Source organism: Hemibagrus wyckioides, linkage group LG17, assembly GCF_019097595.1.
Source record: "Hemibagrus wyckioides isolate EC202008001 linkage group LG17, SWU_Hwy_1.0, whole genome shotgun sequence".
NCBI lineage: Eukaryota > Metazoa > Chordata > Actinopteri > Siluriformes > Bagridae > Hemibagrus > Hemibagrus wyckioides.
Genome location: NC_080726.1, coordinates 18,259,612 through 18,276,178, shown reverse-complemented (window position 1 = coordinate 18,276,178; position 16,567 = coordinate 18,259,612). Strand labels below are relative to the sequence as shown.

Here is a 16,567-nt window from a genome sequence, read left to right as displayed (position 1 = left end):
TTGTGTGGGTCCCCCTTTTGCTGCCAAAACACAACAAACTGTGATGCTCTGTGTATTCTGACACCTTTCTATCAGAACCAGCATTAACTTCTTCAGCATAACATTATGACCACCTGCCTAATATTGTATTGGTCCCCCTTTTGCTGCCTTAACAGTCCTGACCCGTCATGCACTGTGTATTCTGACACCTTTCTATCAGAACCAGCATTAACTACTTTGAGCAACAGTAGCTCGTCTGTTGGATCAGATCACACGGGCCAGCCTTCACTCCACACGTGCATCAATGAGCCTTGGCCCCCCATGACCCTGTCACTGGTTCACCACTGTTCCTTCCTTGCACCACTTGTGATAGATAGTGACCACTGCAGACCGGGAACACCCCACAAGAGCTGCAGTTTTGGAGGTGTACTGATCCAGTCGTCTGGCCATCACAATTTGGCCCTTGTCAAACTCACTCAAATCCTTACGCTTGTCCATTTTTCCTGCTTCTAACCCATCAACTTTGAGGACAAAATGTTCACTTGCTGCCTAATATATCCCACCCACTAACAGGTGCCATGATGAGGAGATCATCAGTCTTATTCACTTCACCCATCAGTGGTTATAATGTTATGTCTGATCGGTGTATGTATATAAACACCAACATAGTGAAGCTTTCTTTAAGATCAGCATCATTTATTTAACATTTATGGAATGAGTCTTTAGGACAGAAGTGTGTAAAATGATCTAAGGTGTCTCACAGATGTACTCCAACAGGAATTATACAATAAAATGATATTGATAGATAGATTACTGAGAAAAGAAAGAAATACAAAGGAATTGAGAAAATTGTTGTGGTACATGAGGGAGGAAACATTTCACATAAACAGCTATAGGAAAAGACTACACAAGTTTATGAAACTCGTTATCATGCTGCTTCTTTGTGACGGTTCATTCAGGGGGATTGTGTCCTATTTGGCATTTCTGGAATTCAGGAATGCTTCATGCGCACTGAAACCTCTTACATACTGAGACGTGGCTGATTCTTATATGTGACTAAATTAAAATCACTGTTTACATCAAAAGCTGTGTCCCTGATGGCGTACTACACATTGAAATGAATCCCTATGTACTCTGTCTGCTATCATCTCAAATTCCCTCGCTCTGTCCATCATTTGTGTCCACTACCATCAAGGGTGCATCATTGAGTGCAGTGTCTGCTGGGATTTCCTGACAATACTTTGTCTACACTTTATTTTTGACAAAGATTTGAAATAGAAAAGCTCCTAAAATAGTAAACAGATGTGCACCAGTGTTGTTCATACCTTAAAGCTTTCGTCTAAAGAGACTTCGATCAAGATGGTTAAGGAATCAGCTTCAAAATGGCATCCTAAAGAAGTTCAGTGAGGCAGAGTGCACGAGGGAGAGTCGGTGAGGGCATGTGGAAATGCAACAGGGTCCAGAAACAGAGCTTTTTAGACGTCGTTACAATTCACAACTCGTTATATTACCCATCATGCTTCTGTGAATATGGATATTCAAAAGCCATCTTGTCTAATTACAATACAAACATTCATTCGGGACAGTTTTCACTTTTATCTGAGATTAAACCAGACACGACTAAGAAATGAGACCCAGCCGAAGCCAAGTGTCATACGATTAAAGGCACAAAGTGGGGAGAGTGGGTGTGTGTGTATGCACATGCGCACATTACTGAGAGACTTGGATACCACAGACACTTTGTAACAAGAAAGACAAAGGACATGTTGTGGAGGAATGAAATGGAAGCAGGCAATGTGTGTGTGTGTGTGTGTGTGTGTGTTGAGGTCTTAAGGTTTGGTGCAATCTGTGCTATATGCCCTAAACAGTGTACATTTATTTGGCTGAGGTTTGTGTGTGTGTGTGTGTGTGTGTGTGCTACAGTACAGAAATACAATGTGTGTTGTTCTGAGTTAACTCCCTAACAGTCGGTACACTCTCAATCTCTTTCCTCTACACGTTCTCCTTTATCTTTCTTCCCATCGGTTGCCGTAGGTGCGGGCGGCAGCAGGTCGAGCCGTGCCCACGACATCGGCTCCGCCTTCTTCATGATGATCTCAATTTTGGCAGCCATCATGTTCATGACACTCTTGCTGACATCAATGACCTGCCAGAAAACAACATCAACTTCACTGAAACAGTCGATCATTTGGTGCACAATGATGGCTTCATGTGATGTTATGTTGTTTAGATTTCTCCAACTGGTCATCCTTTCCCTTTTCTGCGCTCTGATTGGTTAACAGTTAGCATTCTCTGTGTTGTGATTGGTTGTCGTTTAGTTTCCTCTGTGTTCTATGTGATCATGGTTTCATTTTCATTGGTGCTGGAATAGGTGTAAGGCAGTTAATGTACATAAGCTGAGATTTGGCACACTCACCCCCCAGAGACTGATATTCTCTTCAAACTTCTTCTCACCCTCAAAGATCACTCTGATACACACCTGCCATGGAGAACACACACACACACACACACAGTTTAATGGTTTAATAGCAACAAGAAAGGGTAAACCAGAGACATTGTATAAAACTGTACACATAGAAAGACTGTAGGTGTTAACATCTGTACACACAAACTCACCATGGTGCTGTTGGCCTGTACTGAACACAGCTCAGGGATGGAATGTCTGGCATAGATGGAGACGGTCACATGACTAGCAGTCTGATGCCAGTCAAACCGACACGGTACCAGCTTCCTTCCCTACACACACACACAGACACAGACAAACAGTCAAAATAATGCATTTTTTGATGACTATCAGTGACTTGTCACGTGCGTGTGTGCGTGTGTGTGTGTTTCCATTACGTCAGCTTTCTTCCATGCATGAGCTCCTGTACTGCATCCCTCCTGTGAAAGAAATATGTTGAAATCTGAAGTTTTCCTCTGACAGCAGCTCCAGTATTTCATCCTGCAAACAAACATACACGTGTACACAACATCACTTAATAGAGGTTCCATAAAAAGTGTGTGTATGTGTGTGTTTCTATCTCACCCCTCATGGAAGATGGGAACTCCTGGGTGAAACAAACACATGTCCTCATCACTTGCTGGTCCAGAGAATGTCTGCAACACACACACACAATATTTCAAAATCCTTAATAATTGTTAGGCCATAAATGTAAGATGATGGTGTGTGTGTGTGATACCTTAGTGCAACCTCCATTTTTACATGCTGTTCCGAATTTCACCTCATTCCCCTCATTCTCTGCAAAACACACACAAACACACACACCATGACCTGACTGTGGTGGTTGTGCCTCTCAGTATTACTGAAGTGTTCTAATTTTTTGAGCTTTTACCGTTCTCTGAAATCTGTTTGGTTTCTGCTAGTCTGAGGTTTTCGAGTGCTTGTTTCAGGGACGGAGACACTTTCTGCTGCAGGTCCACCAGTGGTTCATCAGCACTGAAACACACACACACACAGGATTAGTGATGTCTATTTTATACAATGTAATATACTCTTCCTCTGCACTGTGTGCATGTTGCTCTGTGTGTGTGTGTGTAATTCTAGCTCTGTACCTGGGTCTCTGAATGAACTCCACAGAAACATGCACACACACACACACACACACAGGATTAGTGGTGTCTATTTTATACAATGTAACATTATACTCTTCCTCTGCACTGTGTGCATGTTGCTGTGTGTGTGTGTGTTTTGTTAGTTCTAGATCTGTACCTGGGTCTCTGAATGAACTCCACAGGTTTAGGAGCCTGAATGACGTATTTGTCAAACCGTGGTTTCAGATCCTCCAGCTCTTTCTTCCCTCCTGAACTCTTCACCTCAGGCTTTACCGGCCCGGGCGGTTTCTCCTTGTTATGGTGACCTTTAGTGCAGCCCTGTAACACCAATACAAACAACAACCAAGTTCTAGAGCAGGACCCTATGACAAATCGGTTCTATCGACACAATCACTTTTGCTCTAGATCACAATTCTCAAACCAAACAACACACTCTGAAGTTCAGAAAAGAACCATTATCCCTTACAGCAATGCTCAGGAAATCGGAGAAGTCCGTAGTGCGTGTCTTGCAACATGACCAGCCCTAACACACACACACAGACACACACATGTTAAGGCAACCATTTTTGTAGCTAAACATTCAAAGACATTAAGGGTGTTGGGTGACTTACTTTCAGGGCATCATGGAAAACAGGAACCCCAGGATGGTAAGTGCACGCATCTGGAATGAGACACGACCAGTAAAGACAATGCTTCTTCTCAAGGCAGCTAAAGATAGATTTCTGGATTGGTATGTAGCTTGGTAGTAAGCTACTATCAGTTTTATTAAGTAAGGAATAAAACTCTAGAGTGGTATAGCACAACAATTAACACTAGTTGAGTTATGGTTCCCATCCAGGAAGCTTTTTATCCATTTCATGTTGTGGAACGTCCTCAAAACTTTGTTTTTTATGCTTTCTCAAAGTTAGGACAAGCTGCATAGCTTGTCATGATCCCAAGAAAACAAGAAGCGTAACATTTTCTCTTAAAGATGTGTGAAAACGTACAGTTTTACCTCTGACTGTTAACAAACCAGCACCGAAACTGGAGACTCCTTCCATAAAATGTTACCCAGACAACTTTCAGCATCACATTGCCCGAGGTTTGTTTTTTTATAATTGATGGTTTCTCTAACAAGACAAACAAGCTGCATTTCTATTGTTTGTTTTTCTCAAGTGATTACTAACTAGTCGTTAACAGATTAGAAATTGTAATTATTAGCAAATAGCTAAGACTCGCTGCATCATGCAGTTGTTGGGAAATGATCGATTTCAGGGACGTAACTCTAATTCTTTTGTTTCATCAATTCAATTCAATTTATGTGCATAGTGCCTTTTACAATGGACATTGTCTCAAAGCAGCTTTACAAAAGTAGAGAAACAGAGGAAGGGGAAAAAAATAATTATTAAATTAAACTATTAAACTATTTTATCCCTATATCATCCCTAATGAGCAAGCCTGTGGTGACAGTGGCAAGGAAAAGCTCCCTGTGATGATATGAGGAAGAAACCATGAGAGGAACCAGGCTCAGAAGGGAACCTCATCCTCATTTGGACAGTAAATAATGTAACTGTAACTAATTAATGTCCAGCAATCAAGGGCCCATGAGGAACTATTAGGTCAATGTAGTTTCTAACATTATAGACACTAATTCCTTGCTGTCACAAGCTGACAGATCTAATGGCAGATCTGTGATGGTGTTATAGTCCCCAAGTGGCTCTATCCACGGCTGTCCACACAGATCCATCCACAGCGTCAGTGAGCACCACCAAGGGACGAGACTCTGACCAGGGGTAGAGCCAGTGGTCACACTGGAAACTCAGAACACTGGGAGCTCACACCGACCCAATTGACAATTTTTCAATAAAAGCACATCCCCAATAATTTTATTCATTTTTTTTTCACTCAGTATTTAGTGGAGAAATTATGACGACACAATATGCAGAGGATATGCAGAGGCAGTTCATATTTCTTAACAAATAGATGTAACATCAATATCAGACCTTTTTAAAGTATCATCACAGACACTTTATTACACACAGATGTTTATTGCTCACATAACGCGAGCCTAATGCTTGTGTCCATCAGTCACTATAACCTTCCCAGATTTTTAGCTTTAGCTGACCGCCAGACCGGACAGTCAAAAAAAATGAAATCTATTTTTAAAAACTTATCTTACCTTCCGGATTATTGTCCTGGTCAAAACGCTGCCCACAGCCTTTGTTATAACAGAGCAAAGACATGACAAATCCACTAAAACAACAATCCCGAGCTAAACAGAAAGTACGTATAATTGTTCTGAATGAGGTCCAGATAAGCACGCGGAGCGACACTGCGCTACTACTGTGAACCGGCTCGGGCACTCATTGACAGGTTTCCGGTAAAACTCGGAATATTCCGGAATCTTCGCGAACTTTCGCCGATGCGGCTTCGGGTACTCTCGGTTAACATCGGACGGCGAGTATTCAAAACGCTCGGGTGTATTCGGCCATCTTGGTACAGCGTTTAAACTGTCACTCGGGAATAATCGGCTAAAATCGGCAAATCTTAAAACAAACAGCCTGTAATCCGGAAATGATGTCACTTGCAGGTTAAAGACAGTATTTTACTGCAAAGCTTGCACTCATATTTGCCATGTAAGAACAGTTATAGTATAAATTAGCCTAATTTAGATTTCAAACATCTTGCCATCTTACCAAGCTTGATTACTCATAAATAATGCATGGTTCTGTCCACTGTTGTCTCCTGGTCACAGGCTGTCCACACAGATCCATCCACAGCATCAGCGAGCACCACCAAGCAACGAGACTCCAACCAGGAGTGGAGCCAGTGGTCACACTGGAATCTCAGAACACTGGGAGCTCACACTGACCCATTTTTTCACCATCTAATTAATGAAGAATTGTATTCATAGCCCAACTGAGGAGCTAATTATTATTAATCAAATTACTAATGACTAATAATTGAGTTTCTGTTGGCAAATGCTAGGCTTTAAGGTCACTAAATACAAGAAGAAAAACAAATAATTAAAAACTTCATGAAAGTATTAGAGTAAAGGAATATACAGTATAGGACGTGATGGATTAAGATAAGATATGACAAGATTGGAAAGGAATCTGTTTCAGTGTTGTTGGTACTGGAATATATTATCATGAATCCAGATATAAATATACAGAGGTGGACGAAGTACACAACTTCCTTACTTGAGTGAAAGTACAAATACTACTGGTCAAACATTACTCCATTACAAGTAAAAGTTGTAAAGACAGATTTTTACTTAAGTAAAAGTACAGAAGTACTTGTTTTTAAAAGTACTTAAGTATCAAAAGTAAATGTCAACGCATTGCTTTATTATTGTTGCATTGTTCTATGCAATACTTACAGTACCTTTTGTAGCAACCTAGTGAATATACTGACCAGTTTGTAGTATCTGTGGAATTAAGAGCTTTTAGAATGTTACAAAACCTATAGAAATTAAACAACTGAATTGACAAAAAAGACAGGTATAATCATTTTCATTTTTAATTTAACACTCTTACCACCCCAACAAAAAAGTACAGGTACATCTCAAAAAATTAGAATATCATGAAAAAGGTCATGATATTTTTGTCACTCAGTTCAGAAAGTGAAACCCATATATTATATAGATTCATCACATAGTGAAATATTTCAAGCCTTTATTTCTTGAAATTGTGATGATTATGGCTTACAGATAAGGAAAACCCAAAATTCTGTGTCTCAGAAAATTAGAATATTACATAAGATCAATAAAAAAAGGATCTTTCAAACAGAAATGTCAGACTTCTGAAAAGTATGTTCATTTCTATGCACTCAATACTTGGTTGGGCCTTTTGCATGAATTACTGCATCAATGCAGCGTGGCATGGAGGCAATCAGCCTGTAGCACTGCTCAGGTGTAATGGAAGCCCAGGTTGCTTTGATAGCGGACTTCAGGTCATCTGCATTGTTGGGTCTGGTGTCTCTCATCTTCCTCTTGACAGTACCCCATAGATTCTCTGTGGGGTTCAGGTCAAGCAAGTTTGCTGGCCAATCAAGCACAGTAACACCATGGTCATTGAACCAGCTTATGGTACCTTTAGCAGTGTGGGCAGGTGCCAAGTCCTGCTGGAAAATGAAATCAGCATCTCTATAAAGCTTGTCAGCAGAAGGAAGCATGAAGTGCTCTAAGATTTCCTGGTAGATGGCTGTGTTGACTGTGGACCAACACCAGTAGATGACATGGCAGCCCAAATCATCACTGACTGTGGACACTTCACACTGAACTTCAAGCAACATGGATTCTGTGCCTCTCCACTCTTACTCTAGACTCTGGGACATTGACTTCCAAATGAAATGCAAAACTTACTTTCATCTGAAAAGAGGACTTTGGACCACTGAGCAACAGTCCAGTTCTTTTTCTCCACAGCCCAGGTAAGACACTTCTGATGTTGTCTCTGGTTCAGGAGTGGCTTGACACGAGGAATGCGACATTTGTAGGCCATGTCTAGGATTCGTCTGAAGCTCCCCCAAATTCTTGAATGGATTTTGCCTGACAATCCTCTCAAGGCTGCGGTTATCCCTTTTGCTGGTGCACCTTTTCCTACCACACTTTTTCCTTCCACTCAACTTTCTATGAATAAGCTTGGATACAGCACTCTGTGAACAACCAGCTTCTTTAGCAATGACCTTTTGTGGCTTACCCTCCTTGTGGAGGGTGTCAATGACTGTCTTCTGGACAACTGTCAAGTCAGCAGTCTTCCCCATGATTGTGTAGCCTACTGACCCAGACTGAGAGACCATTTAAAAGCTCAGGAAACCTTTGCAGGTGTTTTGAGGTAATTAGCTGATTAGGGTTTGACACCATGACTTTCCAATATTGAACTTTTTCACAATATTCTAATTGTCTGAGACACAGAATGTTGGGGTTTTCCTTATCTGTAAGCCATAATCATCACAATTTCAAGAAATAAAGGCTTGAAATATTTCACTCTATGTGCAAATGGGTTTCACTTTCTGAACTGAGCGACAAAAAATATTGACCTTTTTCATTATATTCTAAATTTTGAGATGTACCTGTACACATCTATGTGTATCCACTCATGCACATTTCAATCAAATGGTCTGTAAATCAAGACTGGTCAGAAAAAAAAAATCTAACCTGCTTTAAAACCCAGCTACACAACTGTAGCTGTACAATCACCCAACAGCAACACTGCTTTAACAAAGAGTTATATATATTTCCACAATTCATTTACATCGTTTTAATATGCATTTACACCATTGTCCAGGCTCCTCCCTCCTGTGTGCAATGCGTTGTGGGTAATATTACCCCTTAGAGTGTGCATTGTTCTGCACTTTGAATTTCTACCGGAAGTAGTAGACCATCCAGGAATTTTTGGAATACTCTTTTCAGTATACTACGATTTGGGGCATATTAATTCTATTTCTGAATACTATTTAGGACACATAGTATGAGAATTTGGACACAGCATACGTTTTTGTGTGTTAACTAACATCATTACCAATGCGTTGGTGGTGTATAATATACAAAGCATATCTTCGTCCATTTTGTCAGCAATTGATCAATTGAGTTCAAAAAATTATGGAAAACCACTGAACTTTACAACATGTGACGCTACAAGAGTGAAAAAAAAATCATCCTATGATTAATGTAACTACTTTCTACTCAATGACCTTAACAGAAATGTAGTGGAGTAAAAGTAGAGTCTTTGTCTTTCAAACGTAGTGAAGTTAAAGTAAAAAGTATCCAGAAAAAATAATACTCAAGTAAAGTACAGATACTCAAAAAGTGTACTTAAGTAGAGTACTCAAGTAAATGTACTTCTTTACTGTCCACCTCTGTAAATATATAATAAATGTATATTACATCAATTTCATTTTCTTTTTCAAATTCATTGCCATTTCAGATTCAAAAATCTGAAAAATGCAAAATGACATTTATTATGGCATGCAGACAAGATCAGATAAGCCTTTTCCCCAGCAAACAAACAAACAAACAAAAAAACATGCAATAAGACTCCATTCCACACAAGCACCACATTATTAGAACATATAAATACACATTTGTCATTTTCTCTCTGTTTAGTGTCCTTAGTATCTGCTTTATGGCTATTTTATATGGTCAAGGAGCCAAAAAGTTGCAAATACGATATATATATTTCATGAGTCATTCCCAGTGTAACGATCTAGTGAGGAAATGCCCAGAGTCAGTCGAAGAAAGGAGGAGTGTTACTTCTAACCTGCCATTCTGTTCTGAAGCAGTATAAGTTTTGTAGCCAGGAGTCAATACACTACACAAGAAAATTCAAATGATTTTTGGTTTTCCCAAATACCAAGGATTCCATGTAGATCCTACAGACATTACGCAGAATGAGAGGCAACTGGAAAAAATGAGAGCTGACTTCACGTGTCAGCTTAAGAGAATCTCTGACAAAACATTGTTATCGTTGTTGCCACATTTTGTGCTGCTGCATGAATTCCTGCTCTTTCAATCAACTCCATAATTTAAAAATCTATCTAAGAAGGAATAACAGGCTACATGTCTCATACTATGCATATAAAGTTTTCATATGGTCTCATCCATCTCCGCTGAAAGTCGAAGCTTTTTGCCGTTTGTGTTGGCAAAGATCAAGCGGAAAACATGATGCGGTTAAAGCCTAGTAAGAGCCTTTAGCAGCTTCCACAATTGCATTACAGAACCCACTATGAAATTTCATGTAAACACACCAGGCAGTTCTATAAACACACCCCACTCTATGATCTATGATCACACTAAAACATGTACTGTTAAAATGTACATGTAATGTAAAATGTCTATCAAACATTACATCAGAGCTAAGGACTCATCTACCATCACTCCCTCAGATGAGGTAATAAGAGGCAGAGGGGATTTTCTCATTTTGTCCTCATCTCATCGCACATTCCTTCTCTCTTCCAGCTCAGAGAGACACAGTTCCAAATTTCTACACCGCTCGGGAATGGCGTTTTCCTTTATCTTCTTCCTCACATGTCTGAGCACGTCCTCCACACCCCGTGGCTTGGGGTGATGCTGAGGCAGCAGGCGGCCACGCAGCTGTATCTCTGTCGCTTCAGCCACCAGTCCCAACAGGAAGCGCAGGAAGAGGTCCATGTATGCATCCCGGCTGGCGAGAACTGTGTCGATGATGGGTTTGTAAAGCTCATTGACAGGTCGCTCCGTTCGCGTTCTGCCTCTGGACTCAAAAACGTTTTCGCCTGTCATCCGAAACCTCACGTAGACGTACACGGCAGCCATGAACTTCTGAATGCTGTGGTGGACAAACATAAAGCTCCGTCTATTTTCTCTGCTGGATTCGGCAGTTTCGAACGAGATCCCGCCTCGATGAGTGACGTCCTGGATGTCCAGTGCCAAACGGGCCACGCTGTCTTCATAAAAGATGTTCTTTTTTTCATTCAACATCCGCAGTGCCAGCTCGCCCATTTTCATCAGAAAGTTTTTATCTGCGTCTGTCCAGCGTGACGCCTCGATCCCTGTACCAACATAGCGCTCGATTTTCCGGTTCGTCAGCACAATGACATACTGCGCATAGAAAGTGGTGAGCGTTGGCATTTCCTGGACAGACCCTTGATTCGGTAAATACTGCTCATACACGACCGAGACGATCCAGGAGAAGAGAGGAAAATAGCAGGCATCGTACAGACCTGGACAACCTCTGACCTGATCTAGAACGCTTCTGCCAAGCGTTGGATTTCGAGTCCGTTTTGTGAAATACTCATCCTTCTGGGCGTCCCCAAATCCTTTCAGCTCTGTAAACCTGCTAATGCAATTTTTCGGGATTCTCTGACATGTAGGCTGATGGGCTGTGATCCAAATGCTCGCGTGAGGCAACAAGTCTCCTTTGATTAAACTAGTGAGAAGGGCGTCCACAGGAGCCCGAGTCGTGATCTCGGTGATGCTTGGATTGTTCTCAAAGTTGAGAGGATGCCTACAAAGCTCGAGTGCATCGAAGACAAACAGCACAGGGCAGTCTTGGCAGGCCAGGAATTCCGCTTGCTTCGTTTCAGGATAAAACGCGGCAAGAAACTCCAGGAAAGTCTGATCCGAGTTTCTGACCAGGTGAAGGTCACGACCCGGAAGAGCGAACACAAACTGGAAGTCCTGACATGTCTGCTCCTCCGTCCAGTCCATGAGGAACATCTGTATTGCCACTGAAAGCCCGACGGCCGGAACCCCTGTTGTCAAGACAACGCGGACGCGACCTTCGTCCTCGAGCGGAGAGAAGAGGTCGCTGGTGCGTACTGACCTTCCCTCGTTTCTCGGAATTTCGAGTACAATGGGCGACTCGACGTAGACTTGCCTGATGTAGCGCTGTTGACCAGGACGACAAATTCCTTCGTAGAGACTGTAATAACGACGCTTGTGACTGGCTCTCAGTCCGAACTGCACCCAAGCTGGAAACAGAGAAAGAAAGCGAGAAAGAGAGAGAGTGAGAGTGAGAGAGAGAGACAGAGACAGAGATGTTGATTATCACATACGTTTCAGCAGCTAGAACAGTCATTACTCTGCTTCGCCTGATCCCTACCTCTCCTGCACACGCTCTCCAGAGCAGCAGCATGGGCGCGCTTGTTGATGTCGTACAGCGTGCGTATGGTGATGTACAGCGACTCTGCTTTGTCCCATTTCTCCATCATTCGGTCCACTACGCCGAGGACGTCAATCTCACCCTCCTGCTCCAGCTGCTGGAACTTGAGCTGACCATCACACTGTGAGCACAGAGTGTGCACGAAACACTGCAGCTCCAAATTGTTCAGATTCCTCAGAGTGTTCACCATGGCCTGCACACACACACACACACAGGTCAGGAATTAATCTTGTGTTTGCTCTGAATTATCTTCTTTATATCCAGGTGAAAGATTAAGAATTAAATTTGGCTGCACACACGCACACACCGTGAAAATATAGGGTAGGGCAAGTTCATCTGTCGAACATGCTGCAGGAGTAGGTTCAGGATCGTTTAGCTCCATTTGAATATTCATCCTCTCACTGTCTTGGGGTTCAATGGGGGGCACAGAACTCTCATTATCTTCCATCTCAAAATTCACTTCTCCTGGGTTCGGCTGCCTCCTGAAACACACAGACACACACTTTGTTGCACAATTTTGCAGAGTCTGTGAACTAACAAAGGAGAGATATAAGGAATTTTGGATGGAAAAACGTAGGTACATAAGAACATAGTGAGAAAGCTAACGACGAGGAATTTGGATAGTAAGACGGGAGGGACGGAGAAAAGAAAGCAGTAAGTATGTAAGAATGTATTTAAGAATCTGAAATAAGGAAGAAAGTGCGAAAGAATATCATTAAGAAAGGGGAAAAGGTATAAAAAAGGAAATAAGTAAATATGTAATAAGCAAGTACAGATGTAATGAAGGAAAGATGAGAGAAAGGACATTAGTAGCAGTCATTAGGGATGCAACAATACAGTTAACCCACGGTTCAATATGTACCGTGGTTTTTACCCACGGTTTTCGGTTTGGTTCGGTTCAGATGGCTTGGCAAATTAAAGTTTTTTTTTCCCCATTATTCTTTGCTTAGGTGACAGGAACAGTAAGTATGTTAAGAAGAAAAAAAAACTGGTTTTAGTTGCAATTTATTTTACTTAAATGCAAAAATCAACTTGTACACATTCATAGTGTACTGAAAATAGTGAGATGTAAAATTAGCGCTTGTATGACTTTATTACAGGGGACAGGTTTGGAGTATGTCGCTCTTTTTTCCCCCAATCAGCTATGTAATGAACAGTCATGGGGAGATAACTCTCTGTTACCTGCGAGGTCCAACTATCTGTTATCAGATTTTTTTGCGAGTCTTTTCGCGGTTTGAGCACTTTTATAAGTTGCCGAAAGCCCACATCACCGATCACAGAAAACGGCTGCAAATCTTTTTATAATTATTTTTTGTGTCTCTCAGAACCAATTGTGTATGAATGCTGGAAGGAATCAGATAAGGGACTGTTGTTTTTTGGATGCCTGTGTTACGTGCTCTGCCATCCTGCTTCCACACAGTGATATCTCTGGGTGATGGAGCTGCAGATGTGCGGTCATATTGGAAGTATTTCCATTTGAGTAGTTCGTAACTCGTGTGTAACTGCTTAAACACTGTCATTTTTTTTGTTTAGCATTTTTGTTTCATCGGCATCATAGTCCACAACAAATCCGAAATGTTCCCACACCACAGATCTGAAAGACAGCACTGCTTCCTCATATTTGTCTCGCTTCACCGCTCTCCAGGGTTAGAGTGAAATCTGACACCAGCATCGCAAGCATGGTTACCGCGGGGAGGCGTGTCTGTCTCAGCGCATAGACATACAGTACAGGCAAACACAAACAGGCAGTTCAGAGAGTAATAAAAAGCATGGTTACTACTATTTTAAGGAAAAACCGAAAAAACGCGGTTCGCATACGCGTATTGAACCGTGGAGGTCGTACCGAACGGTTCAATATTATATTCAGTATTGTGGCATCCCTAGTAGTCATGTATCACTAACCTAAAACCTGATGCTGTAGAGTAACTGCTTGCTATGAAACCATATCATGGTGTATGTGCAAAAAGATCCCAAAGGGGTGTATGTGTGTGTGTGTGTGTGTGTGTGTGTGTGTGTAGCTACCTTTGAGCAGTAATGTAGACCCCCTCATTATGGACACTGGTTCGTTGGTCTTGTGTGATTGAGGTGACACCGGTTTCTGGTGAGTCTGGACGATGAAGCTTGATCCTGTCACACACACACATACATACAGAGAGAGAGACAGAGAGAGAGAGAGAGAGAGAGAGAGACAGAGAGAGAGAGAGAGAGAGAGAGAGAGAGAGAGAGAGAGAGAGAGAGAGAGAGAGAAAGACACACACACAGAGAGAGGGAAAGATTCATATATTTCCCATATTTTTTTCCAAATATTTTTTAAAAACATAACTCAACTTGAAGCACTGATTATGTTCTACATGATGGAAATAACTTGTGAAAATAAAAGGTATGTGTGCGAGATTGCGTGTATATACCTGGTCGGTAAATTGACTTTAATAACAGGTTGAGAAGCAGCATCCTGAACCTCTTCAAAATCATCATCATCATCTTCTGGCTCATCACTACACATGGAGCCGTAGCTGCTGGGCGGACGCCCCATCATGGTCCTAAATAATACACACACACATTAAGACAAGTGATCAAGGAATTAAACACAAGGGTGAATTTTTCTTACAGGAAAGAAATTAACGATGACGTGCTACAATGTGGCCTAGTACAAAACCGAGTTACTGTCACATGACCAAATTCAACAGTGTCCATCCATCCATCCATTTTCTATACCCGCTTTATTCCTAATTAGAGTCACAGGGATCTGCTGGAGCCTATCCCAGCACACATTGGGCGAAAGGCAGGGGTACACCCTGGACAGGTCACCAGTCCATCACAGGGCCACACATATAGACAGACAACCACACACACTCACACCTATGGGCAATTTAGAAATTCCAATCAACCTAATGTACGTTTTTGGACTGTGGGAGGAAACCGGAGTACCCGGAGTAAACCCACACAGGCACGGGGAGAACATGCAAACTCCACACTGAAAGGCCCCTGCCTGTTCGAACCCGGGATTCGGACCAAGGACCTTCTTGTTAAGCACTAAGCCACCGTGCTGCTCTTTACTGGGGCCATGACCGCTAAAAATTATTATTATCTATTATTTAAAGCTTTAGCTTTTCTGTGACGTCATCCGGGGAGTTCTAGACACTTTTGCTACTTTCTCCTGAACAACACGGCGTTATTCTGCTGTTGTCACACTGATTACAAGCGTATAAACAACAACAACAACAACAACAACAACACACACACACACACACACACACACACACACACACACAAAGCTATTCGAGTGAGTTTAGGTTTCTAAACGTTACCTTTCCACCTCCGAGTCGTTGTCGCTCATGGTGTACCACTGTTTAATCCTCACAGTGTACAAACTCAGGTGAGAATACTGTTACACACATTTCAGGGCAGAAAACAGCAGTTTCTTCTCCACAGAGCAAAAAACAAATACCACACAACTTGGCAAACTGTCAAACAGGCTGCTAGCAAAACAACCTAAACGTCACATTTGAGTGAAAGCCGTATTTCTACGACCAGATTTAACACAGTATTCGTGTTTCGAACACAAATACATCATGTAATATGTATATATTTAAATGTAATTAAAAAAAAAACACAATTTAAACAGATCTGAATGATTAATCCGGTTCGGGTGCTAACTACCCGAAACTAGGTTAACGAGTTTTCTTCCGGGAGCGTTTCCCGTCGCAGTTTGATGGCGTCACGGGATCTCAAGTTCGCGTCGGGACAGAAGGTCGTGTCTCTGTGATATATATTTGGACGTTGTTCGTGTGATATTACAAAAAGATTACACAAGCGTCTATATTTTAAGTTTTACATTCATAAATGTCCCTTTCTTAAAATCACTTCCTAAAATATCACCTTTCCTCTGTAAAATACAAAACGCTTTTGGACTTTTTAAGTCTAATAGAAAAGCACAAATCTGCTCTACTCTTGTCTATTTTCTATTTTATTTTATTTTTTGTTATTTATTTGTCAGTTTACCCTGTCTATTGTTATTTATTTATTATTATTTTCGATTTTATTTTTTCATTTATTTATTTATTTGTTAGCTTACTCTGTCTCGTTATTATTTATTAAGTTATTATTCATTTATTTATTTTTTCTTTTTATTTTTTTTAGTTATTTGTCACTTTACTCTGTCTATTATTATTTTTCTTCCTTTTTTTAGTTATTTCTTTATTTTTTAGTTATTTGTCCATTTACTGTCTATCATTATTTATTTTGTTATTTTTCTATTTTATTTTTTAGTTACTTATTTGTCAGCATACTCTGTCTATTTTGTTATTTATTTTTTCTTTTTTTTAGTTTTTTGTTAGCTTACTCTGTCATTATTTATTTATTTTTTATTATTTCTTTTTTAGTTATTTGTCAGTTTACTCTATCATTATTTA

At 41.0% G+C, this 16,567-nt stretch overlaps 2 protein-coding genes across 2 annotated transcripts; both read right to left on the bottom strand.

Moving 5' to 3' along the window:
* Window positions 1-672: 672 nt before the first annotated feature.
* On the bottom strand, window positions 673-6,183 carry chordc1a (cysteine and histidine-rich domain (CHORD) containing 1a). Its single transcript, XM_058413176.1, has 11 exons — window positions 5,693-6,183; window positions 4,146-4,195; window positions 4,001-4,057; window positions 3,692-3,852; window positions 3,315-3,418; window positions 3,162-3,220; window positions 3,008-3,078; window positions 2,821-2,923; window positions 2,596-2,715; window positions 2,396-2,458; window positions 673-2,125 (listed from the first exon to the last, which is right to left on the bottom strand). The coding sequence occupies exons 1-11, from the start codon at window positions 5,754-5,756 to the stop codon at window positions 1,958-1,960; spliced, it is 1,020 nt and encodes a 339-aa protein (XP_058269159.1). The 5' UTR covers window positions 5,757-6,183; the 3' UTR covers window positions 673-1,957.
* Window positions 6,184-9,341: 3,158 nt separating this feature from the next.
* nlrc3l (NLR family, CARD domain containing 3-like) lies at window positions 9,342-15,853 on the bottom strand. Its single transcript, XM_058413175.1, has 6 exons — window positions 15,464-15,853; window positions 14,564-14,695; window positions 14,178-14,282; window positions 12,463-12,637; window positions 12,096-12,348; window positions 9,342-11,964 (listed from the first exon to the last, which is right to left on the bottom strand). The coding sequence occupies exons 1-6, from the start codon at window positions 15,490-15,492 to the stop codon at window positions 10,445-10,447; spliced, it is 2,214 nt and encodes a 737-aa protein (XP_058269158.1). The 5' UTR covers window positions 15,493-15,853; the 3' UTR covers window positions 9,342-10,444.
* Between the last annotated feature and the right edge of the window lie 714 nt (window positions 15,854-16,567).

What these genes read in the sequence shown, in the direction of transcription:
- chordc1a (XM_058413176.1), bottom strand. Translation starts at nt 5,756, where the DNA reads ATGTCTTTGCTCTGTTATAACAAAGGCTGTGGGCAGCGTTTTGACCAG. An exon ending in CAAACAGATTTCAGAGAACG is followed by an intron (nt 3,221 to 3,314) that starts GTAAAAGCTCAA and finishes TGTGTTTTGCAG; the next exon opens with AGAATGAGGGGAATGAGGTG. An exon ending in GTTCCCATCTTCCATGAGGG is followed by an intron (nt 2,924 to 3,007) that starts GTGAGATAGAAA and finishes GTTTGTTTGCAG; the next exon opens with GATGAAATACTGGAGCTGCT.
- nlrc3l (XM_058413175.1), bottom strand. Translation starts at nt 15,492, where the DNA reads ATGAGCGACAACGACTCGGAGGTGGAAAG. An exon ending in GTCTACATTACTGCTCAAAG is followed by an intron (nt 12,638 to 14,177) that starts GTAGCTACACAC and finishes TGTGTGTTTCAG; the next exon opens with GAGGCAGCCGAACCCAGGAG. An exon ending in GGAGAGCGTGTGCAGGAGAG is followed by an intron (nt 11,965 to 12,095) that starts GTAGGGATCAGG and finishes CTCTGTTTCCAG; the next exon opens with CTTGGGTGCAGTTCGGACTG.